This window comes from Vigna umbellata, chromosome 4 (assembly GCF_029865625.1).
Source record: "Vigna umbellata cultivar VRB3 chromosome 4, Vumbellata_1.0, whole genome shotgun sequence".
Classification (NCBI taxonomy): Eukaryota; Viridiplantae; Streptophyta; class Magnoliopsida; order Fabales; family Fabaceae; genus Vigna; species Vigna umbellata.
In genome coordinates this window covers 62,564,558-62,591,384 of record NC_142168.1, presented here as the reverse complement: position 1 = coordinate 62,591,384, position 26,827 = coordinate 62,564,558, and the positions used below count along the sequence as shown (strand labels likewise).

Sequence of the window (26,827 nt, the reverse complement as noted above, 5' to 3'; positions counted from 1 at the left end):
ATAAATACTAAATCCTCTCCAAACATTGCAAGGAGATGCCATTTTAGAATGAGTATATATAAAGTAAGAAATCTTACAGATAAATAAGAAATAATGGTCTTAAAAGATACGATAATCAGTGGATTAATACATAAAAAATAATAAAGATATCCATAAAAATGTAACAGCATGTTCTATAAATAGTAAAATTGAAAGATATGTTGTTTGGAAGGAGCGTGTGGCATATATTTTGAAAAGTTCCGACACGTCTGAAAATGAAATAATAAAGAGAAAGGAGTAACGAATAGTTTAGCTTAAGCATATGGTTATTTTTTGAAGAAAGTGGAAGGGTATGAAGAAAGGAAAGGTGAAAAGAATTGCAGAGGCAGAATGGTGGAATGGTATGAGTGGTGTTATTATTAGTAAATATTGTGATGAAAGGTTAATTATTGTTGATGAGGATTTGGTGAAATAAAAAAAGGGACTAAATTAGGGAAAGTAATAATAGGAAAGGGGAGACTAGGTGTGAAGAAAAGGCAAGTAAACATAAACCGGAGGCGAGGAAGGGAAGCAAAGAAATAAGGTGTTTATTTGTTGGACTCATTCGCTTCAAACGCATCTATCGCTTCCCCACCTCTTTCTACTACCACTCTCTGAAGATGGTGCTGCTTCTGCTGTTGCCTTTGCTGGCCCTTTTCTCAAGAGATACCGTTTCTTCCATTCTCTTTTGATTCCTTCTCATCTCCTTTCATTTTTTTTTTATATATATTTTTGCTTTTGGTCCATCCTCTTATTGAACACTCCGCCTTATAGGCCTTCCCGTCTTTATTTCTCTCATTTTTCTTCTGTGTTTCTCATTATTATTGCTTTCTCCTCTCTCTCTCTTACTTCTGCATTTCCATTCACATTCTCTCAAACCATCATGGCTGTTCAAGCTCAATATCCCTCCAATGTACTCTTTCTAGACTGCAGGTTTGCATCTTCTTTCCCGTTTCAATTTTTCCATCTTTCCACCTTCTTTTCTTTTGCACATGACAATCATTCTTTTCTCATTACTGTTATTATCATTCATGTATTTGGAACAGCGGAAAAGAACCACCACATGACTATTCTTTGACAGGGGAACTCCTTGATCATAATCAATCTCCTATGTTATTCAATAACGGAGGTACTTTTTTTATTTTTCCTCTGTTCTGTCCAACACTTATGCATGTAGTTGTTCTTATTAAACTATTGAAGAATCACCTGTTTGAATGATTCATGAAACAGGTAGTAATTCTCGAAAGAGAGGAAGAGAAGCAGCAGCAGCAGCAGCTAAGGCCATTGCGCCAAACCTTGTCAATTCCTTCTCTTTACAATCACAATCACAATCTCCACAGTTCGTAGACCTCACTCAACTTCATAATCAAAATGTAGTCTCCACAGGACTGGGCTTATCCTTTGGTGACCAACAATTACATCAGCAGCAACAGCAAAATCATGGGTGTCACTCCTCTTCTTTTCTATCTCTATTACCCGATGGTTTGACCTTGCAAATCAAACAACAGCACGATGAAATCGACCGATTCCTTCAAGTCCAGGTACCTTTACATGCTTGTACTGTTAACAATGGAGGTCGTGATTAAAAAAAAATGTTATTTTATCGATATTGTTAATTTAAAGGGCGAGCAATTGCGACGGACATTGACGGAGAAGAGGAAGAGGCATTATCGGGCACTGTTAAGGGTAACGGAGGAATCGGTGTTGCGGCGGCTGAGGGAGAAGGAAGCAGAGGTGGAGAAAGCTACTAAACGCAACGCGGAGCTGGAGGCACGCGCGGCACAGCTTGGCGTGGAGACGCAGCTTTGGCAGGCCAAGGCGAAGGCGCAGGAAGCAACTGCAGCATCGTTGCAGGCGCAGCTGCAGCAGGCCATGATGAGCGGCGAAGACGGCAGAGGAGGGCTGTCATGTGCCGGGGGCGAGGCGGAGGATGCCGAATCAGCATGTGTTGACCCGGAGCGAGTTGGTCCGAAATGCAGAGGTTGCGCAAAACGGGTGGCTTCTGTGGTGGTTTTGCCGTGTCGACACCTGTGCATCTGCGCTCAGTGCAACACGCATTTTCGGGCGTGTCCAGTTTGCCTCACCGTTAAAAATTCAACCGTTCAAGTCTATTTTTCTTAATTTCAGGACCAATTCACATGTCTCTCCCAACTAAACACACCCAAATCAATATCTCCTTAAACAATAATAGTAATAATTATAAGAAAAAAAAATCAAATATTTTATTTATTTTTTTCCACTCTCTCTCTAGTTACTATCTTTTTAACGAATCCAAGGGGGGTTTTTTTCTTTGTTGTTGTACATGATTGAAAAGAGAATTAAGAATTGGGTGACTCATTTTTGTTTTCTTTTTTAAAATTATTAACCCTCCTTGAATTTTATATTTCTTCAATAGAGCACAGTCAATTTAATTGCCTAGGTGATGTCTTTCCAAATTCAGAGTGTGTATGTGCTGTTGTCTCCATTTAAATGTCAGAATCTTGCACAATTAGAAAAAGTTTGGTTAATTTGACACCATGACACGAATAGGATGCTAACTAATTTTTTTTTTCTTGGGGAGCGTTGAGGTGTGATAATTGAAATTTGGTTTGGTTTGAAGAGTGAGGAACACTTTCAGATTCCAAGCACTACATTACAAGGGCACACAAATTTAATTGAATTATGGGATATGGTTTTTGGTTGTGGGAAGGGAACGAATTGATTTCTGAACGGTCTCAAATGGCTGTCCACATTTCATGGACTCCACTGTCCGGTGGAAAGAGTACAGTGCACACCAAATATATATATATATATATATATATATATTTTTTTCACTTTAAACCTATGAATTTTCATTTTTCATCTCTCAATTTATAGTTTATGTTTAAATTCTTTATTTGTAGATCTTTTCATTTTCAAGACTAAATCCATTTTTTCTTTCTTGAAATACACATTGTTTTACTAAAACTATTTTTATTTCAACTCTTCCACCTTCTCCTGCACAACCACTCTGAAATTTGGAATCGCCACATGGGATAGATACGACCACTTTCTTGTCATGATCTCTGCCAACCATTTTCTTAACTTTAAATGCAAACTTTTTTTTATAACATTGTTACTTGGTATTGTCAAAGAGGTTTTACCCTGACAGTGCAAATTGTACTTTCTAGCTCTGCAATTGGTTAAGATCAAAAGTTAATTAGTCTGTACAAAGTTTTTTTTTTAAATTTAATCATGAAATAACATCCCTCTTTTTTAAATTTAGATTTTTCATTTTTGTCAACAGTACAATAATTGTATGAAATATCTCTTCGTTGCATATTAGCCAAAAAAAAAGAGAGGAAAAGTTGAACATGAAAAGGAAATGGCAGAACTGATAGAGTAAGAGACGTGATATTTTAAGATTTGGTTCTTACAAAATAAATGGTTTGCTTTGAAGAGAAAAGTATGTAATTTCAAAAAATCAAGCTTACTTTCCAACAGTTTAATTTAACGGTCATAAAGCTAACACCAGTATTCCCTTGTCGTTTAGTGCACAAACTGGGCATTTATCGAGATATTAACATCAGCAGAAAAGCCCAAAACACTACATAAAAAGGCCCATGTGAGTTGGGAGTACTTGTCCAGAAAACACTGACCCCATCATAACATAATTCTTCTCAAATCTCTTTTCAAAAATATGTTATCTTTTTTAACACTTAAAAAATGCAGTAAATATAATGGTTCATGATTCCTCACACAAATTGATTTCGGTAACCCTTGATTTAAAATATCTTTTAAGTCTCTTTATTGTCTTTTGCAGTATATAATATGACTAATCCCTGCTTCTTCTTTTTTTTCTTCTACCTAAATCCAACCTTTCAATTAAAGTAGGTTAAAGTGGTGCACACATTAGCACGGAGACTGGTAAGTCATTATTACAAACAGTGGCAGTTCAAGTGATTTTCATGAAATTTCTCTTTCATTTTTTCATGCCTCGATCCTCTTTTTAGCATAGATTATTCAAATTTACTATTATCCAAGCATTCATGTAGTTCAAAGTCAATAGGAAAATGACAAAAACAATCCTCAGTTTCAACTTCCAAGATTTGAAAAAAAAGAAATACAATCTTAAAAATCAAATTAGCATCATTGCTAAATGTAAAAGAAAAAAAAAATACTATTCGGCCAAACAAGAGAATTTGGACAAGCCTCGGCATCTCATTTGATGTGAAGTCGTGTATTAAAAACTACTGTTATCATTATTTTAAATAAAGGTGGACAAACACACAAGTTTGAAAGCTTCTCATTTCAAAAATCTTAGTCTTCAAGATGCTGATTAAGTATTGTGTAATTAATTAGGAAAGATATGGAAAACAAATTGAAAAGAAATTGTTAGCCAAACAGAGAAGAGAAGAGGATGGGTGCTTTTAATAGAATAGAATCTAAATTCAATACGTGTTCAAAAACAGATTGGCTCTCAGGTCTATGTATCTATCCATGGAGCAAGTATTTTGTTTTGCTATTATATGATGATAATACCGAGTGGTTATGGCACTGACTCGTATGGATACTACACAGACACCATTATCAGATTATCACCACATGTGATCACGCTCCACTTTGTCCACGATCCTCCCTCAAATTAATTATCATTTTTCTCAATTATTGCTGCCCAGATATCATATTATTATAAATCTTTTCAGTATCATTCACACAAAATTAAATATACTAACTTCAAAGGATGACAAATTTTGACAGAAAGGTTAAAATTTCTTGTCCTAGATATGTTTAATGTGTCAATTCACCAGTGATATTTTTTTATCAAACATGTGGTGTGCAACCCGGGAGAAGAAACTAAGCAATTTAATTGCATTGAAACGGAAGAAGGGAAAAAGATTACATCAAGATGGTGTGGTTTCGGCGAGAGTACGTAACATGTAAAATTGTTTGTTGTGAGTGAAAGGTTTACATATCAAATACGTTTGCGGTGTCATGAATACGTGGATGGATGCAATGTCATATTCTTACCATTTCATTCAAGAAGATCATGATTTGCTTTTGTAAAATTTAATTGGTGTCATCCATATTGATGATTGCATTCAAATTAATCTTAACCAATGAACCTTATTGAAGCCTTGTCAGATTTTTCCTGTGAGTGAATAAATAAATGGCACAGTTTTGTATGATTCAGAAAGTGGGGTATGGATGATAACAAGAAAAATATGATATTCATAAAATAAACTATTTCAATAAGGTAAGCTCTTCACGAGGACGACTATGCTTAATTAAAGAAATTAAAGTATTATTGATGTTGATTCATGACCCTCTAATTGAAAATGTTTGTTTTTATACATTTAAAAATATCATTTCACTTAACAGTATATGTTATAGTAATCTATAAAAAGTTTATCATTAACTCGTGACAAAGTCTTTTATATACAAAATCACAAGTTGAAAGAAAAAATGCATCATATATCATGTTCATTCTAATGAGAAAAATATCATTGGGAGTAATCAAACTTAAATATATAAATAAAAAAAAAAGATATTTACTTCTTATAGAGGTAAAAAAAAACACTGTTTTGTGTTCATTTACATTGCATAAAATACAGATAAATTACTTTTGAGTAAAAATATGAAATATTAAATGTTTTCCATTTTTATTTCATAAAGGGCGAAGCAGGTAATGAAATGAAAAAGACTAAAAGTAAAAATTTCATATATGACAAAAAAAAAACATTTGCAGACCAAACTCCTAGGAGAGAGTTTATGAAATTCGATTGAATTGAATGTTGACTAATCTATTTAGGTTACCATGTACTTCTTATCTTAATCCTTTTTTTTATTTTATTTTAGGGTTTAGGTATTTATTTTATAAACTAAAAATACGTCTTAATTGGTCTTTAAAAGCCGATATTAATAATGATTTATATTATACTTTGTTAGGTATAATATTTTTTTTAAGATATAGAGTGTGACATTTACTTAAATAATATTTTTAATAATTTAAAGTTTGAAAATAAAGTTAAACTTTATGTGTTTAATAAAATAGATTGGATCTATTAATTATTTTAACTATTTTTTTTTAATTTTAAATTAAATAAAGATTAAATTTACTTTGTTATTTAAATTAAATCTTAATAATCTAATAGATCTAACTTAAGATATATACTACTTGATATAGTCGGATCCAAGATAAAAATATTTTTTTTATCATATTAAAATGTTATTAAAAAAATATTTTCAAAATATCGTTATATTATCCTCTCATTCACACTAAAACTAAATTCTATGACTGTAATTTTCTAACAACTTAACAACTTATTTTTTGGTCTCACACCGACATTTTATGCTTTGTCTCATGAGTCATCATCTCTGGTCCCCAATGTTACTGTACTAGATGGTCACCCCAACATCATTTTCGACCTTATTAAGAAAAGTCTTATAGATTTTATTAAAAGTATTCACTAATATAAGTTGATTAATAAGGAAGATCTTAAAATTTTAATTTTATATAAGATTCTAAATTTAAAAAGTAAAAAATTAATATTAATACAATATCAGTAGAATATAATATTTAAATAGTTTTTAATAGTAATAATTAAATTAGATTAATTTTTTTAAGTTTTAAAATGTATTAAAAAAATAAAAAAAATTAGAAACATTTGAGTCTTACGTAATCTAATCAGTAAATAAAATTTGCAAAAAGTACTTAAAAATAACATTATAGTATGATGAAACTTGTTTAAAGTGTAAAAGCTTATAAACATTTCTCATAATAATTTACTTTTAAAAGTATCGCAGGCATCATAGTTACAAAATAGTATTAGAAATATCACGAACTGCATAATCAAAACTGATAATACAAACTTACACACCAGTAACCACTTTATTCATCACCTACGGACAAAAAAAATCTTCATACAGCAAAATAAAAGATAGTAATAATAATTATTTATAATTTCATTCAATTTATTTGTGAATTAGTTTGTACTTATTGGTAGATGAACTAATCACTCGTCTTATTTCACTGGCTTGAGATTGAGTGGGAATTAATTCCACGTTATGATCCAACGAATTTCCCTCATGCTTTTAGCGGTTAGGAATGAATTTAAGGTTCTAACTGATTATAAAGTCCTAATCTTAATTCAAGTGATTCATTCAAGCAATCACTAAGAAATCATACTGAAATTCAATGATTTTAGGTTCTAAATGTCAGAAATATACCTAAAGTTACATTTAAAGAGCACACATAGGACAGTGAACGATTTGCTTAACTACATAAACAAGACAATAATGATATAGTGGGATGAAATTCACTAATAGTCTTTACTCAATATAATATATATTATTGTCAATGTTTTCCACATACAATAACCTTAATATGCTTGTTGAATCCCTATGGATACCATAACCTCAATTTGGTTATACTAATAACTGATTTGGTATTTTATGTCATAAAATTGAATAAATCCTTTAAAACTTGATATCTTATGTTGTAGATTTTGGGGCTCAACCCTATGATATAAAATCTCAACCCAAGTTTACCTCTATCAGAGTAAAAGATTTTACTCATAATTGATTTTTGCTCCATCATCTCCCCATTATTTTCATTTTACTACACGATATGTGTAAGAAATCTATCTACCTTTTCTCCATCTTTTAAGACGTGCAATTCAACTTCTCTCCATAATGTTTGGATTTGTGCTTATTTTATCCTTGTAAAACCCTGGTACTTTTTTGTTTCATAGAAACCTAAATTGCCTTGAATGTTCCTTTATCAACCATAGTCTCCAAAATTTCTCTATCAATAGATTGAAATAAAAAATTCTTAACTTGTAAGTTTTTAAGTTTGACCTCTTAAAGAGGTCTGTTTTGCACCTCACTATTAAGTCTGATGCTAAGCACAAATGTAGGTATATTACCAAACTTCACAACTCCTTACTCCAAAGGAAATTTTCCATTATCATTAACCAAAAATCATAGTAGTCATCAAACTTTGGAATAGATGGTTGCATGAATTGCTCAACCATTTTGATTTACTATGAAAAATGTTTTTGCACTAGATTAATTGTGAAATTGTGCTCAATAATACATAGAACACACCTCTCTCTTGATAGGTTTTCAAGTTTATTGCGAAACTCTCCAATTATTAAAAACTAGATCTCTAAAAATTTTAAAATATAAAAAAAAATTAAATATTCACTTTTATTCAAAAATAAAAAATATACCACTATTTAAAGTCGGTACATCAAAATAAATAACTGCAAAAGATCATCCATGTAATTAACTTATAACTTATTCTTCCTAAATAATAAGAATATCAGCAACATATAGAACAATAAACCAAAATAAAACCGCAAACCTAACATTTTGAACACTCTAAATTAAAGTTATCATCACATTATAAAGTTTTTCTGGAACAATTTAAGATACATGTTTTGATATTCGATTAAAAACTAAAATTTAGATTCATAGATCAAACATTTTGAAATACGTTTTAAATTGTTTCGAAAATTACTTTGGCAAGCGTTAGTCACTAAAAAAAATGCATTTAACAATATTTTTTTCACCACCTTGAAATATGGATGACAAAGGGGTTAAAACCTAAGGACTAGTCTCTTAATCCCGCAAAATTAAAGAGTTTGATTGAAATTTTTAACCTAATAATTTGCTTTATCTCACTTAAATTGGTGGGCCAAAAGTAGAAAGGAACCCACTCATTTCTTAATCTTTTTTTAATTGAAAACTTAAGGCCCTGTTCTTTTGACTGGATTTGAGGGGATTTGAGAGGATTTGAAGATAAATTTTTTTGCCGTTTATTTGAGTAAATTTGGAGGTAAATGAGAATGAATTTGGAAATAAATTTTTTAAATTTTTCACGTCAATACAATTCTATACTAATTCTCACAAATTTTATTTCCAAATTCACTCAAATAAACGACAAAAAAGTTTATCTTCAAATCCTTTCAAGTCCCCTCAAATTTACTCCCTCAAATCCACTCAAAAGAACAGGGTTAAAATTTAAATTATTACTTTATATTACATTATTTTAAATATATATATATATATATATATATATATATATATATATATTATAACTTAAATCATTAATACTTACAAATCAAAATTTAATTATTAGTTATAATAAAATAATTTAATATATAAATATAATAATAATTTTAATTATTCTATTAAAGACATTAATTAAACAACTAAAAACTCCACAATTGCATGTGTTTGTGTATTTTAAATTATATAATTCAAAAAGGTAAATTTAATATTTTGAAATATGTAATTTAAAATCTATTTTTTATTTTTTATTTTGAAATATATATTTTAAAATATGTTTTTTATTTGATATTTTGAAACATATAATTTAAAATATAATTTTCTATTTCAAATTGTATAATATATTTTGGATTATATTTTTTATCTTATGTTTTAGAATGTGTGGAATTTTTATTTTATATTTTAGAACCGAAATATAAAAAGTTATATTTCAAATTATAGGAATACAAAAAATTATTATGGAGGTACGGGAAGAAATGGCCATTCACGTAACGTACATCACCGTTCCACCACATAGCATAGAGTTTTTCAAATGATAAGAAGATGGAAGGTGACACGGTTCTCACCTAAAAACGAGACAACACAAACATGATATTTTGAAGTATGGAGGTGCATATGGAAATCAATGTAAAAGTCTGGTAATTACTTACTATGAGCTTAGGCTTTTTTTCTTCCTGCACTCTACACTTTTCCTCGTACACCTTCATACTTTTATTTTAAAATTTTGCCTTTTCTTTAACACACATGAAATTGTCAACATATTTTCTAGAGTATACATTATTGTGATTTTTTGCCCTAATATCCTTTACTAAAATTTGTAAAAATTATGCTTATTTTTGCATAATTTCGAAATGTATATTTAAAAATGTCTTTTCTCACAGAGACATTTAGTCCGGAGATGAAATGTATAATTCAATATAAGCTTGATGTAGAACATCTTTTGTTACTTTATTTGTCATATGGAATTTTGTCCTTTTTTTTAACATGTCAAAAATTATATTTTCTTTTCAAATGTCTAGTGTGAAATTATGTAAATGATCTTTAATTTATATAATTACTAAACATATACTTCGGAATATCTTCAACTAGTATTTTGGATTATCAACATGATAATTGATCTTATGGTGGGATGCATAATCATGAATAAGTTTAGTACTGTTTTGGATTATGCATCTTATAAATTCCCTCACTCTCTTATTTGTTATATGAAAAGCTTCTGAATACATTTTGAATATTTTTTAGAATGTATCGAGAATTTAAAAATATTATTTTTGTGTATCAAAAAATACTTATGAAGTGTATGAAGAAAACTGAAGTTTGGTGGAACACCATTTAAGAACATTTAAATGTATGAAAAGTTTAGTTTTTTTTTTTTTAAAAACAACTTTAAAAAGAAAGAACAAACATTTTCTTAAAATTTGTATTTATTAAGTTATTTTAAAATAAAAATTGAAAAAAAGATTAAAACTCTCACAATATTTTGCATCCAAAATAATTTTTTACGTACGATGAATTAATCATGTGAATGTCTCGGAGAAAGTGGGTATATAACTTCAGATATCTGAATCTGATAAATCTTTGGTCATAAATTAACTTGTATATAAGATATTTCACTTCACCTTCGATCCAAAATAAGACAATGATAGGTTTTTTTTCCTTGTACGCTGATCATTATACCATCTTTAATAAATGTAAAATTCTTGATTCCACACTTTAATATTTAAGAAAAAAAAGTTATTTTTTTCATCCCTATATATATATATATATATATATATATATATATATATATATATATATATATTCACCACATTTTATTTAAAAAATATATTTTGACTTAAATTTTTTGACAACACTTTGATAGAGTATATTTAATTTATTATTTATTTATATTTTCTGTTAACATATTCTAAATTCAATAAAAATATGTTATATGCTATATAAAATATTGTCAAAAATTTATGTTAATATATTATTATTCTTCTACATACAAAATTTGAAATAATGGATGTGTCCACCGATGAGTAAGTAACTTATGAATTTATAAATAAAAAATTGAAAATAACTCCTTCCACTGAACAAACAAAAGAGAAAATTTATCAACAAAAAGTTTGTATATGATTCACATAAATAATCATTCAACCTAACATTTTACTCAAGTAAATAACTATATAAATCTTATTTGTAATTAAGGACAAAGAGTAGAGAGCTAAAATAAATTAATTTGATTGTTTATTTATGTTAGATATAAACAAAGTTTCACATCTGATAAAATAAGAAATAGACATATGTTTATATATATATATATAAAAGATATCTCTCTTGATAAGAGACTTTTTAAAGTAGTAACAAAAATAAATTCGTGAACACTTAACTCAAAGCAGACAATATCTTACCAGTATGGAGATCTATAGATATGTGTATATTCAACCTACCCAACAATTTAGTCACCATATATTAACAAAATCTTCCTTCAATCTATTCCTTCAAGACAAGACTAACTTCATAAAAGACCTGTTAATTTTACTTATAACTCAATACGTCATGGCAATACCGAACATAACCGCAACCACTCTAAGACATTCTTCAATGTATGAAAGCATACCGTCGACTCAAACTTTTGACAAGCATTCTTAAAGTGTTAAGAAAAAGTACAAGGAAAACCAAGAAAAGAAGAATGGCAAAATAAACAAATCATGCTTCGTCAATATCACAAGACAACCACAAAAAAAAAAATCTCAAACACTATCAAAACAAGGTTGCTAGCTATCATACTCCACTACCACCTTTACGACACCATATGCAAAAGGAACAAAAAAGAATGACCTAAAAGTTTTACCTTTATTAAACACAAACCCAACTAATAAATGTTTGAGAAAGATGTTAAATTATATAAAAGGAACAAAGAAGGACCTAAAAGCAGAACATTCATTAAACACAAACCCAACTAATAAATGATCGAGAAAGATATTAAATAGTCTAAATATCTCATATTGAATAAACAGAATTTAAATATGAAATTAAAATAAAAATCATAAATTTATTATTTTAAAGTTTTGAATTGAAAATTATGTTAAATCTTTTACTTATACTCAACTTAATTGAGGTTGTTATTGTGTTTTTCAAATAAATCTTTTATCAAACATCCCTTTAAAATGAATCTTAAGTTTTTATTCATATTTCATTATATTCAATAAGAAAAACTTTATTTATATTAACACTATTACTTTCATCAAAGAAATTACATATTCTCAGTCAGGAGGACTGAAGACATCAATGACAATTTAATTCTATAGAAATTATCTTGCAAATTGGATTCACTGAACATGTATGTATTGAAGTTGAAGAGTGCAGAGATGAACAAGATCAGGGTTGTCTTGAAGAACTCTCACGCTACATGGATAATTAAATAATGAAAGAACTATTTTTGATAGGTTAGATTTAACTCATTTCCAACTTATTTTAACTCACAAATTAATGCAACAAAGTTAAAGTTATTATACATTAAGAAATATATATTTATATATTTTCAGTACCACAAATACTTTTTTATATTTTCATATCTAGGACCAGTTTTGGATTTTCTTTCTCTATATGCATTAGCTTTGCGACATTTCATTATTATGTTTGCGACCTAGGAACAACTTTGTGCCCATGGCTTTCTCCTCAATTTGAAAATGGTTTTGGGATCCAATTCTATAGAATAGTAATAGTTGAAGCTGTCAGCCATATATGCAGTGAAAAAGCACAATAAAATACAATGTAAAGTGTACTAAGACATGACGGAAAGCGGATACTCATTAGCTTTAATTGTTTTGCCTTTAACCGTTAATGATCTTTTAGTGCTACTAACTTTATAATAAATAATTCTTCTACATTAACTCATTCAGTGCCGCTCTTTAATCATCGCAGAATCTAACAAGATATTTTAATATAAGAAAGTTTTATTAATGCAGAATCTATACATACATTTAAAACCGTTCTTCATACATTAATCATTTTTAAACTTTTCATTAAAAAAACCTGTGAGAAAAATGTTATTAATAGATTTTTAAAGCATTTCCTAATACATTTAAGCATTACTTTCTATAACAATTTTTTTCCCAATTTATAAACCATATAACCTTAAAATTAACCCATCTAGTTTTTATATCCGTCTTCCTTTACTTCTAGCAGCGTGAAGAAGAATCCTCGATTTAAATCTTCATCTTTTATCCTCCTTATGTTTTGTCCTGATCCGTGATGTAAACACCATTAATTCCCAAAAATGAAATATCACAATAGAGTTTGTTCCAACACATGTTGCGTCAATAATTGAGTACGAGAAGAAACTATGAACAGTATACTCCTAGAATGTTCACCGACCCAGGTGAATGGACTAAATGTAGCATCTTTACAAAGTAGCTTTAGCTTTTCCTTTTTTGTTGTTGTCTGCATTTTTTTATATTATAAGTATTCATAACATTCAAGAAACATGTTTCATCTAAATCAACTTATTTTACTAGTTGTTCTCGGTACTGCTCATACAATAAAATAAAATTATTGATTTAATTAAATTCACTTTTATTTTTTTTCACACACTATAGTCACCTATGTTTTATAAGTTTACCCGTATTTGATTTCCTATATTTTAAATTAAATCCTTAGATCAAATTCTAAAATAACCTAAAACTATATCTTAAATCTATTGATCTGTTTAGTTTACATGGATAGTAGGCTCGGTTAAAGAATTTTGAAGAGATATCTTAATTTTAACCATATTCACTAGTGTCAGTGGTTTCAAAAAAATAAGTTTGAATAGTCTTCATCTTTCAACCTAAACTTTGTGGATTAAAAATTAATTTTAAAACCTTGATTTTAAGATAATATGAGAGAAAAGTTTAGTAATTATTGTTGAGTCTGTCTCCCAATTCTACAGTGATATACCTAACCTCATCTTACAATTTATATATATATATATATATATATATATATATATATATATATATATATATATATATATATATATATATATATATATATATATATTTGCTTTTTATTGCCAGCAGAGTATAGATATTTGCTTTAAAATGAACCACTAAAATTAAGAAAGCAATAGTCCCTTGATTTTTGAAAACTGATTTTTATCGTCAATCAAGATATTCAGAAGACTGCAAAAATATTTTAAAAAAAAATATTTCATTAGTTATCCAAATTATATGCTTAGAAATACAAATTGTTTTAACAAAATTAAAAACAAAATAACTTTTCTAACTTTAAAAGCACGAGTTGTTTTTTTTACCTTCACAAGACTTTAAACCAACTGAGGGAACCACAAAATAAAACTTGTGTACCTGTAATACAACGTCTTAAAGACCAACGTCTTAGGTTATCTTGGCTATTTTGTAAGAAATTTTTTAAAGATTCCCAACTTTTTAATTTTTTATAATATTTATTTTCAATTTAAGAAGAATCAGTATTCAGTTCATTCTTCAATCTTCTACCTATCTAATTCTCTCTGTAGAACATGGTAGAAATGTGTGTTCAATGAGGTGGAAAGGAACTATAAAAGGATAAGTATTGTTTCCTATATTTCGATAGGAAGGAAAATAAATTTCTAAAACGTTTAGGTAAACTGTGTGATAAAATTTGCACTTCCTATAAGAATTTGGTTAATGAAAAAAATATATAAATACACAATAATTTTATATATAATAAATTATATAAGAAAACATTAATAGATAAAATAAATAAATTTAAATATTTAATTTAATAGTCTAGTAGAAATAAGTGAATAACATAATAGCAAGTCGTGGAAGTTGTATAATTTTATAAACAGTGAGAGAGAACTATGAATGTAGAATTGATGACAAATAAACTATAACTTTTCATTTTGATGTATATATATATATATATATATATATATATATATATATATATATATATATATATATATATATATATATATATATCCTTTTTAATTTTTTAAGTATTTATTTTAAATATATTTTTTTAATTTAATTCTATAATTACCTAAAAATGATATTTTAAAATTAATAATAATATAAAAATGGTAAAATTTGATTATTTTAATATTAAAGAATTTATATAGATGAATTTTATTATACTAAAATATAACATTTTTTTAATGTATTTGGTTTCTTTCTTTTATTTTCACTTTTTGTTTATTTTATTAAAGATTTGAGATGGTAGGAGTGATTCTCATGTGAATTCAATTTAAATTAATAAGTTTTTTCGTTCTTATAAATTAATTTTTGTTCTTTTTTTTCGAATTAATTTATTTTGTTCTTGTATGCAATCCTCTTTTGATTGTATATATCATTTAAATCATTAATATGAATATTTGTTTATTAGTGGTTATAGTGGTATAATTTGTTTCAAAGTTGTTAAAAGTGAGGAAAACTAAATTTATGCCTGTTGAGTGGAAATTTATTGATGTGAAAACTCGAGTTATGAATCATTGTTTGTGTTGGTCTATGTTGATGATGAAAGTTGGTTGAATCTATCATATAACATGTAATTAGGTAATGTTAAATTATATTGTTTGATTTGTTAAGTGGTTTTAGACGATAAATATCGTAAACAGTAACACTTAATATCGATACTATCACGTTAAACTACTTTTGTCATGCTGCAGAACCGGTATTTAGAACATGACAATTTAACTGAAAAATTAAAAAGTAACACAATTAACCTATAGAACAATATTAACTCAAATGATTAAATTAGATCACATATTTTAAAATGATTTGATTTGTAAAATTAAAATAAAACTGAAAAGGTTTAAAAGTAAAATTGAAAAATAAAGGTAACTTATTTATGAGTACATCATACAAATGATACCTATCCTTTCTTCATTCAGAGTCAACACAAAAACATAAGGCAAGGTAAGAACTTAAAATCGAAAGTTTGGAAAGGTCAAGAAAAATGAAGGGGCGTAAGAGGCTGTGAAACAAGCTAGTCAAGGAGTGAATGATGAGGGTAGAAAAGTGTTGTGCGTAGCACAGGATTATAACCAGTTTCATAGTTTCTGATTTGTGAATCAGTTACGTGTGACGATTGGAGCCACGTGGCGGGAAATGAATAGTGATGTGCGGCAGGATGGGCACGTGGTACACACGTGTTGAAAGTGAGAGCGGTGAAGGATGTGTGTGGAAGGGTGAGAGGGGAACACTGAACAGTGGTCTTTGGGAAAAGCGGGTGTGTTGAGTTGATGACTCCATTGGGCATATAATAATGGTAAAAACAAATCCCGAAAAGGGCATAGAAACAATTTAAAAAGGGCCACGCCATCATATGATTACGCTGTCAGTGTTGGTGGGCCCGGAAGCCTTCGATGTTAGCAAAATGGGACCCACTTTGATTTATGGAAGGTAACGACGAAAGAATCTATAGAAAAGCATTAGTGACGTTGGAGAAACTCAACAGAGAAAACGCGGAACCCTGGGTTTTGGTTTTGGTTTTGGTTTTGGTTTTAAGGGTTTTAAGAGTTTGGTGGTTTTCCATTCCAAACTCTTCCCATGGCGCGTGCCTTTCACTACTTCTCTGTCCTCTTTGTAAATTTGCCAATTTTACCATTATTTACACACAACCTGAAAAAAAAAGGCAGTTAGTTACATGTGGACGCATTGACATTGTCGAAGAAAGTTTAACTTCAACATTGCCGCTCTGTATAGCTGTTAGAAGAAGACATTCATTGATATTTTAAGAATTTTTTAATAATTACTATCACTTTCGTCTAATGAAGATAAAAAAAAATAAACTTCACGTCTTTGGTATACTTAGGTCTTGTCTAAATATAAGGAATGAAAATAAAAAAAAGTAATTATATTATACTAAATTATTTGATTGATTGATTAATGAAAGTATTAAGTTAAATATAAGTTATATTTTATGTAAAATTTATTATTATCTTCTATATATTAATTTTACATTGCAACGTTAAATCGTGATAATTTTTAAAGGATTAAATGTGTTTGTAATTTTTAAATTTTAACACAAAATTAAATTAATTCATAATATTTTTATTTAAATTTTAAAAGTAATGGATATAATACATTTAATTGACTAATTAAATTTTGACAATCATATATTATTTGAAAAGGGAATTATTTATTGAAAGTTTTAAAACTTTAGTTACTATTGTAATAAAATAAAATTTTTAAACTGTATTTAATTTTAAATGTTTTCTTCCAGTCAAAGGAAGAGGCTCAAGCTCCCAAAACATATGAAATTTGTTAATGGTCAACCGTGCTAGGCGGGATTTAAATATGGTAGGTTTAGTTTTTGAAAAGTATCATAAAATTAAAAACAAGAAAATAATTGATATGTTTAAAATAGTGGGAAATTGAAATTATTGATTGCTCTGGGTGACCGTTAATGTCAATTGTTGAATTATGTGAAACTTGGAAAAACTCAGGAACAATTAAATGTGTTTTTGCAAGTTAAAGAAAAACAAGTCAACTTTAGGCATGGGCTAAGTAATCGCCCCATTATATGTTTTACTTACAATATGTGGTTTTTAATTTGTGAAAATATTAAATTATTTTATATCAATAATCTCATGTTTTATCGTAATAAAAATTTTAATTTAAAAAGGTTAAATTCTCACTTTTTCGGGTCAAATAAAAGATACAAATATTTTCAACACATCATATTTTTAATGATTTTAGTTGTATTTTTTTATCAGCCTTTTTAATGTTTTTATAATAAACCAAATTTAGAAAGTAAACATTATATATATAAACTAACTAAAATCCTTTTTAATGTTTAACAGTGCAAAATAACCTTAAATTCCTTTCAACGGAAGAGTATGAATACATTCTTATTTTTTAATTCGATGCAAAGAGTATTGATCATTCTCGTACATGTGAGGAAACGGTTATATATAAATAAAGTTGTATGCAGTTAGAGAAATAAATCTATGAAGTGAAGTCGTGTGTACATGACAAATTAAAAGAATAGGTAAAGTCTTATTCATGTATGTAACCTCTACATTGTCAAGTATTGTCTGCAATTAGATAAATAAAGCTGCAAATTATGCTTTACGTAAATAAATTTAACTTGTATATTAAGAAAAACTAAAGTCTAATATGTTCTACTAGGTTACTATAAGTTTTCTAAAAATGTTATTTAATATTTTATTATAAAGGTTTCTGAAGTAGTATTCATTAATTGCATTGGTTGTGTTACTACGTTTTAGCAATGCATTAATCCCTAAAACGATAATGCACGACTCAAAACCAGGTTGTAGTAAGAGAGAGACTCATATAATTATTTATCAATATATCACTAAAACATTAGATATGACACTAGTATGTATTGTGATTTGAGGGTGGTGTTAAACGCTTAAATATGTTTAAGGTAATTGATGAAATTACTCGGACTTACAACATAGGATTTTGGTTATAATTAATATTAGTTTTTTCCCCTAATGTGCTAATAACATGGAATTTTACAAGTTTTCAATAGTTTTTTTTTAATTTTGAATAAGGTGTCATACTCATTATGTATTCAATCGAGCTCATATATGTTTTATTCGATATTTGTGTGGTTGGTTGAGGTTTCCTCATGATAGTCAAGTTCGTCTTGTTATTAGTTGAGTTCTCCATGTTCCAGTCGAGATTTTGTATAACTAGTTGAGCTTCCCTCCTAGTGGCCAAACTCTTTATGAGACCAACAGAGTTATCCTTAATGAAATAGAACTTTTTTGTTTGGTTGAATTGTCCTATTGTTAACTGAGCTCAAAGGCCAACCTATCGGGCTCTTGTGACAAGTTGTCAAGCTCTTGGGATTAGTTGCCAGACTCCTCGAATGAGTTGTTGAGTTCCAAGGCCAACCTGTCAGGCTCATGTGACAAATTGTCAAGCTCTTGGGATGAAGTATTAGACTTATCGAATGAGCTGTCGAGCTCTTGGGATGAGATGTCGAGTTGCTACTCGTTAGGTTGTCAGACTTTGTTCACAATTAGGTGGTCAAGTTCATCATTTCAGTAGAGCTGTCGAGCTCTTTCGGGACCACACTGCTTGGTTCTGTTCACAAATTGGGTTGTCAAGTTCTTTTAAACCAGGTTGTCGAGTTCTCATCATAGTTAAGTTCTCATCATAGTTGAGCTTCCAAGTTCGTCCTTCCAGTCGAGCTACCGAGATCTTCTTACAGGATCAGGCTTTCGAGATTAATATATCGACCAGGTTGTTGATATATTCCTCAAAGACGTCGGTCTCCTTCAAGAACATTATTTTTTATATTTTTCACATGGTTTAAACGTGAAACACATTTTATAAACACTTGACATCTGATCCATGAGTCACGAATGATGATCAAGATGATAGTTTATGTTTGCAGGAGCATGGAAACACTATAAATGCAGTGCTCAACCTTTGTAGAAAGGACTTTTGAATGTCGAGTGTTATTTTGTTGAAAGCAATCCAGAGTCACTCTTCTTCGAAAGTCACCAGCCAGAGAAGTATTTTATGACTCTTATAGCCCCCTTCCGTAACTAGGTTTAACCTTCTTAGGTTTTTTTCTCCATTTTTCTTTCATTTTCACACTAAACCCTTTTTCCTATCCTTCATTTTGTTGCATCCAATTCAACGAGTATCATGACCAATCGTGTGTCTTCAAGTGGCATCAAGGTCGTCATTACCAACATTGAACCTCATCTTCTTCAATGCTTACGCATTAATATGACTTTATTCTAATTCATGTACCTATGAGCTTGGAGACGAAGTCATCCCCACGGTCTTAAACACATGTACTTGACACATGTTTTTAAGAACATGAATGATAGGTTGGATGCTCAAATTATCAAAGGAGGACCCATAAAAGATGACGATTTTGGGTTGTGTTTCATTCAAGTTGTGAAGATATTGCTTAAGCGAGATGATTGAATCTTTGTTTATATTTTGAAGATGTCGCTTAAACAAGAGATACTCACTTTAAGTGACAACATGATGATTTCATTAATGTTATGACATACTTTACGTTGTTTACTCATGTTGTGGTTATTTCGTCAAATATGTGATATATAAAAAAGAGTGTGATATGTTATATGTGTTCAAGATATATATGTATATATTAATGTTGAGTTAAGATTGATGATTAGTATACAAGACATGTAATTTTTTAGTAATTCTTGTGGTAGATCCTATTAAATTACTTATATACACGTGTATTAAATTATTTATACGTATGTGTGGTTCTAACTTTTATTTATATATATTAGTTTAAATATGATAGTCTTAATTGGACAGTTTCACGGTACTCGGTGATGTAGTGATACTTAAGGAAGTGTCAAATATCGTGGGATGATGACAAATTTGAAAATCACATTAAGAGATTTCTCGACTTTATTATTATTAAATCAATTAAACCTACAAGTGGTATGAAGTTAAAAAAAAAAACTTAGTAATAAATGTGCCATGTCACTTTGACACATAAGGAGATACACTAAGGTTAAATAAATTTAACATATGACATTTAATAATAATTATTTGTCATGATTTTAACAATTTTATAAAAAAAATTACAATTAGTCTTGATATAAAGTTTAACTCAATATAAATTTATCTATATTCATATACATGATATCCATACGAATCATGAATAACGATTACTAGTCATGTCAAAATGGGTTAGAATTCGCAGGTCAAACTGGTTCACCACGAGTTTGAGTCAGGTTGGGTTCGAAAAAAATGTAAGTTTTTTATACGAGTTAACTTTCAACCTGGTACACTTAGAATCCGAGTCACCCGGGTTGAGTCCGTGGTAAGTCGGGTTAGCTCACCAACCCATATAATTTAGTTTAATTATTTATTACTTTGTGTTTCAATATTATTAATTAACAATTTTTTTTATCGTGTTGTAAATGAGGATAAAAAAATATGTTTCAAAAAAGAAAAATATTATGGATTTATCCATTCAAAACTCTAATATTATAAATATTATAAATGGATAAGTGACACAAAAGTGATCAATTTTAGAAATTTATTTATTCATTTTTTGTGTTTACTTTTGGATTACATTTCGATTGTCGGATATTTTTTTTATTTTGAATTATAAGTTTAACGTTATTTTAAAGTGAAATTTTTTTAAATTGGAATTACAAAAGAAAATTGAAATTTTTTTACTTGAAAAAAATGTAATTAAGTGAATCAGAGACTCAATCTGTTTAACTCACTAACCTGTCAGTCAGATTTGATTTTTTTTCAACTCATTAATAAATGAATGGATTAAATTGATTCACTAAGTAACTTGTGATCCGTTTTGACAACACTAAATATTATAAATGATAATGAAAAGATATGTATAATGACGATAATATTTAAATTTGTATTTTTTTACATTATCCTACTTTTATATACGTTAATTGTATTTAAAAGTGACGGACTTTTAATAAATATTTTAGGATTGTCATAATCTTTATATAAATGTATATAACTTTTGAAAGTTCCAAAATATAAAATATTTTTATATTAAAAAATAATTTAAATTATATATTAATTTATATAGATATACAAAATTGAGGAGTTCAGGGTCTCTTTCTGTAACATGAAAGTCCGCTGCTGCCTAACACAAAAACATATCCCACATAAGTGGCGGTAGAAGCAAATTTTTTTAGATAATGTAATAATTTTGTTTAATTAATTTTTTATTATGTATAATAGTTTCGAAACTTGTAATCCATATATATATATATATATATATATATATATATATATATATATATATATATAATGTATGTAAATATGATAAATATAATTATACATATGTAATTTACTTATTCCTCTAACACGAAAGTATTTGTGTATGGTGTTACATTTTGATTTATAAAGACATCAAATATAAAATTGTGATGTATGTATTAACTTTTATCGTATTTAAATAAGTAAACTTATTTATATATATAACTTAGACGGACTCTTAAAACCTGAAGTTTAACTTTTTGTTTTATTAATATATAACACCGAGTTCAGTTTTAATCGAGTATAATAACAGAACTTTGATAATTATCTAACTTAAATATCACTTTCTCCTATTCAATCTATCAAATATAAAACTAATAATGATAGATTGAATCAATATAAATATGAGCAAATAAAAATTCTGTAAATGAATGTCTCACTATTCAGAAAATTATAAATTAAGTAAAACGTGTCAAGAAACTGGTATTCCTAAGCAAATTGAAGAATAAATATGTAGCAAATTTTTTATTAATACGAAAGATAATTTTGTAAAAATAATATAAAATATTAAAAAATTATTGAACTAATTTACCTAATTTAAGAAGAGGTGAACAATAAAAAAGTCTTTGAAAGAGAGAGAAAGGAGAAAGTATTAACTACGCCTTCATGTATAATTGAGCTTGAAATTCAATGAGCACGGAAGGCCAGAGGCGGGTAGCCCGTGGTCCCATTAATTAACTCTTGAGAAAACCAGAGTAAGAAAGCAGGACATGGTCACATATAAAAGGTCTCTGTCCTTTTCTTTATTTATAGTTTTAAGAGTTTGGTACAGTATTCTTAATTTTGTACTTATTTGTTATTAATATATTTTAATACAAATATTTTAATTTTAAAAATAAAATAAACTAAAGTTTGATAACCAAATACATAAATAATTATACACAATTATTTTAAATTTAATTAGAAAGCTCCAAATCTTAAAATATATGACAATTTATTGAACTATAAAAAAAAAAAAAATATATATATATATATATATATATATATATATTATTTATTATTTTTTTTTTTGAGAGTTACCGTTACTCTTACGCGCAGTGCGTGAGTTTGGGCCCTAGAACTTACTTACACCCCACCACAATTTGGCAAGCAAGAGGAGTGGGACATGTGAGGTTTGGTCCAAACTGGGTCCCATCACTTCTCACACAGCGCAAACTAACTGTTAAAGATCTTCCCTATTTTCACTTCAAACCCTCACGTTTTATTCAAATTACAAAAATGCCACAACATGTACAAGCACAGTTCCATTTCTTACACATTCAATGGCATGCCTGTAATTTTGGGTGCCCCTCGAATTAATAATAAGAATAATAAAACTTTTTAAAAGCTAGATGCAGGTATTTGAGCCAATGGATGCACACAGAGGGATTAGTTTTTGCAATTGCAAGTTATAACCTGCCTCTCCTTATTATTGCCCTCTCGTTTCCGCATTCAACGACCAGAACAAAAAAACTTTCACCTACCACTTTATAAAACCCTTCTCATCTCCTTTTCCCAATCACTCTCTGTTCATTGTGTTCCTTCGTTCCTTCCACAAACCAAACCCAGGGAAACACTTTTCCTTTCGGTTTCCTAAGAGAAACAGTGAAAACAAACCATGGCCGGTTCTTCCAAGAGACATTGTTTCTCCGAAGAGGACGGTTGGATTTCTTCCACGGACTATTCTGGGCACAACTACTCCCATCACAGCCAACATGGTTTTGTTTCTAGAACATTGGGTTTTGGCACTTTCTACAACAGAGGTTTCAGGAACCCCTCTATTCTTTCCCCAAGATCTGGGAGATTTTATGATGCCAGATTCGAAGATCACCGACCCCACTTTCTTCAAGCTTGTTTTCTTTGCAAGAAGCCACTCGGGGATCGAGACATCTTCATGTACAGGTTCAATTTACAGAATTCATCTTCTTGCACCATCGATTAGTAATATACATATTACATTCCTCAATCCGTACCCTTTTTGAGAAATTAGATTTAAATTAGATTCCTTCGGGCTTCCAGTTTTTATTATGATTCTTAATCTAAAGTCTTTCTTTCTCCATCCCTTTATTTTTTAGATTGTTACATGTTTTTGTTCTCAACAGTCTGTTGTTATGGTTAATTGAGTGATATGCAATTGCAGTGTCATGAATTTATGGGAAATTGAAAATCTTGATATGTATGTCGGTAGGTAACGACTAGGTCTTGAAACGTGTGATGCTGGGATATCTTAATAATTTATATTTTTGTTAAAATTTGTACCCAAGAGGGTTGTTTCTTGTCAGGATCTAACAAAAGTGAAGGTTTTTCCTTTTTTTTCTTCAATGGTGTTGCTTAGGTTTGATTTCGATTTTGTAATTTAATTTTGGTTTCCATTTGAATGTGAATGTTGTTGGATCTCTCTGGCATGGCTCTGACGGGTGGGAATTGTTTGTACTGCAGAGGGGACACGCCTTTTTGCAGCGAAGAGTGTAGACAAGAGCAAATAGAGAGAGACGAAGCGAAGGAGAAGAATAAGAACATTTCTTCTATGAAGGCTTTGAGAAAAAAGGAGCAAAGAAAATCTGTCTCCCCAAACAAGGCCCAGAATTACTCGTTTCGTGCAGGGACGGTTGCTGCCGCTTAGATGAAACTTGTATTGTAATAGAATACAAAGAAAGAAAAGAAAAAAAAAAACAGTTAAACCGCTTCAGCGTTGTCTAAGAAGAAAGGAAAAGAAAAAACAATGAAGAGAAGGAAAGTAGAAGTGAAGTTTTTCTTTCCATGAAGAAGGGTCAAGAGAGAAGAGATCCTCCTCTGAAAGGTTTTTTTGTTCATGAAGCTGTATATGGTAATACGCATAGAGAAGCTAGTTGCGTGTTGGATCCTCTCTCCCCAATGACTCATTTTTCAGGATTCTTGTTATTTTTTAAAATATCACATATATATAAAAAGGTATTAGTTATATAGTATTTTATGTGATGTGGTGGTTGCAAACAGTTTCGAAGTTTTAACGAAGAAACTTAACTGCTACTACATGTATTTCTTTAACTTGTTACAATGTTTTCACCTTTTTAAGTGAACATTAAATATGAATCCAAGAAGGGAGACTTTTATTTACTGTAGCTGTGGCCGTGGCCTGCGAAGAAATTGGGATAGTGGAAGTTTGAGGTCTGAAACACACTACCATGTTATTCATACTTTACGGAAGAAACAAATAAACTGTTGAAAAAGAAAAAACCCTTCTACGGACCTATCATTTCGTTTAGTTATTAACTAATAATTAGTTTTTACTAATTTTGTCTATGTAACTCTAGTTCATGTTTTTAAAAATCATTGATTTTAAGTTCATTTATTGATATATAGAAAATTTCAAAGTTCTCTCCTTTCCTATTTATTAGTTTTCACAACCCTCCTCCCTCTTCTTTTCCACGAACCTCCTTTTTCTTCTCATTATTTTGTCAGAGAGAGAGAGAGAGAGATGGTTGGTATAATGCGCTATTTTAGCTTTTATTACTGGTGATCCTTGGTGTATATGTCGTATAGTTTTCGCCATTACAAGTATTAATATGGAGGAAAAATTTCATTCTGTAAGATAATTTTTTTTTTCTCTAAAATTAAGTTTGATTTTTAAAAATATGTAAAAAAATTAAATGATGTAAAATATGAAAATTAATAAATGCGAATTAAAAACTAAAATGGAAACGGTATAAAAGCAAACATGTTCGACTTTTTTTTGGTATACAAGTGTGACTTATTTTTTGTAAATTTCTTCTCGCTTAAGTCTCGTAAGACTTTTATTATGGATGACAATACGGCTAGTTTCAATACCTCGCAAGGAAAAATACTAGACAAATTAAGTATTTTAGTCTCACTCGCATAGAAAAATACTAGACAGATTAACTATTTAGTTCAATACAAGCACCACAAGTTTTATGTTTCTTTCAAGTAACTTATTTACGTTTTTTTTTATTTCATAAAAATAGCTCATTTATTTGTATTAAGTATAGGATGAAAAAAATACTCATATGAGTTTTCATGGGTAAATATTTATTATTCTGAAGTAATGAATATTTTATTATCTGTTTATAAACGTGTGTTGGGATGCAAGTATCAAATTATCGTTTTATTATTTATAAATATTAAAATTAAAATTTAATTTATATTTTATTAAGTTAAATTTTATTAGTATTAAATTTAATTTATATTTTATTAAGTTAAATTTTATTAATATTAAAATTAATTTATTTTTTGTTAAGTTAAATTTAATTAAAACTAATTTTTAATTTATATTATATTATATTTTTTGTTGTATTTTTAGTTAGATTTTATTTTAAAAATTATAAAATATTTTTTAAATATTAATGGGTATCCATGGATATCCATGAATATTTTAAAGGGTTAAATATGTTTTTGATCCCTTAACTTTTAGTGAAAATTGGAATTAGTCCCTCTTCAAAACTTTGGACTAATTTAGTCCCCAAACTTTAGAAATGTGTGAATTTAGTCCTTTTAACCAAATTTTGTTAACTTTATTTGATGTTTCAAACGCATTTCTGAGTTAACATTGAAGCAAAAATATGTCAAATGGTATAAACAACTCAAATGCTATCATGAAAGGCACTTGAAACATCAAATAAACCTAACAAAATTTAGTTCAAAGGACTAAATTCACACATTTTTAAAGTTTGGGGACTAAATTAGGCCAAAGTTTTGAAGAGGGACTAATTCCAAATTTCACTAAAAGTTAAGGGATCAAAAACATATTTAACCCTATTTTAAAACATGTAGATATTTTTTAAATGAGTATCCAATACGTAACAAGACAAGACAGGTTAATGATTTTTTGTTGTTGTCAATTGGATAGTAGATAAACACTTATTCGTGTTCAATCCGCGTTGCTGCCAATGACGTGTTTGGCCGGTTAGGAGGAGTGGCGTTAATCCTGTTCGGGGTAGAGGCACATGGCTGCCGTAATGAAGAGAGAACCCCAAGCTTTCCCTATTCTTAGATGGGAAAAGAAACTCCGGCTACCATATCGACATTTCTTGCACATCATCCATAATCAGTTCAACATTATC

The 26,827-nt window shown here is 28.9% G+C and overlaps 2 protein-coding genes across 2 annotated transcripts; both read left to right on the top strand.

Moving 5' to 3' along the window:
- The first annotated feature begins 390 nt into the window (after nucleotides 1–390).
- Nucleotides 391–2,355, top strand: LOC124834799 (BOI-related E3 ubiquitin-protein ligase 1-like). The gene is made up of 4 exons (XM_088111331.1): nucleotides 391–951; nucleotides 1,065–1,147; nucleotides 1,249–1,559; nucleotides 1,642–2,355. Exons 1-4 carry the CDS (start codon nucleotides 902–904, stop codon nucleotides 2,137–2,139), a joined length of 942 nt encoding a protein of 313 aa, XP_087967457.1. The 5' UTR covers nucleotides 391–901; the 3' UTR covers nucleotides 2,140–2,355.
- A 20,805-nt stretch (nucleotides 2,356–23,160) lies between these two features.
- LOC148200846 (FCS-Like Zinc finger 2-like) lies at nucleotides 23,161–24,718 on the top strand. The gene is made up of 2 exons (XM_088111539.1): nucleotides 23,161–23,672; nucleotides 24,210–24,718. Exons 1-2 carry the CDS (start codon nucleotides 23,389–23,391, stop codon nucleotides 24,391–24,393), a joined length of 468 nt encoding a protein of 155 aa, XP_087967665.1. The 5' UTR covers nucleotides 23,161–23,388; the 3' UTR covers nucleotides 24,394–24,718.
- The last annotated feature ends 2,109 nt before the right edge of the window (nucleotides 24,719–26,827 follow it).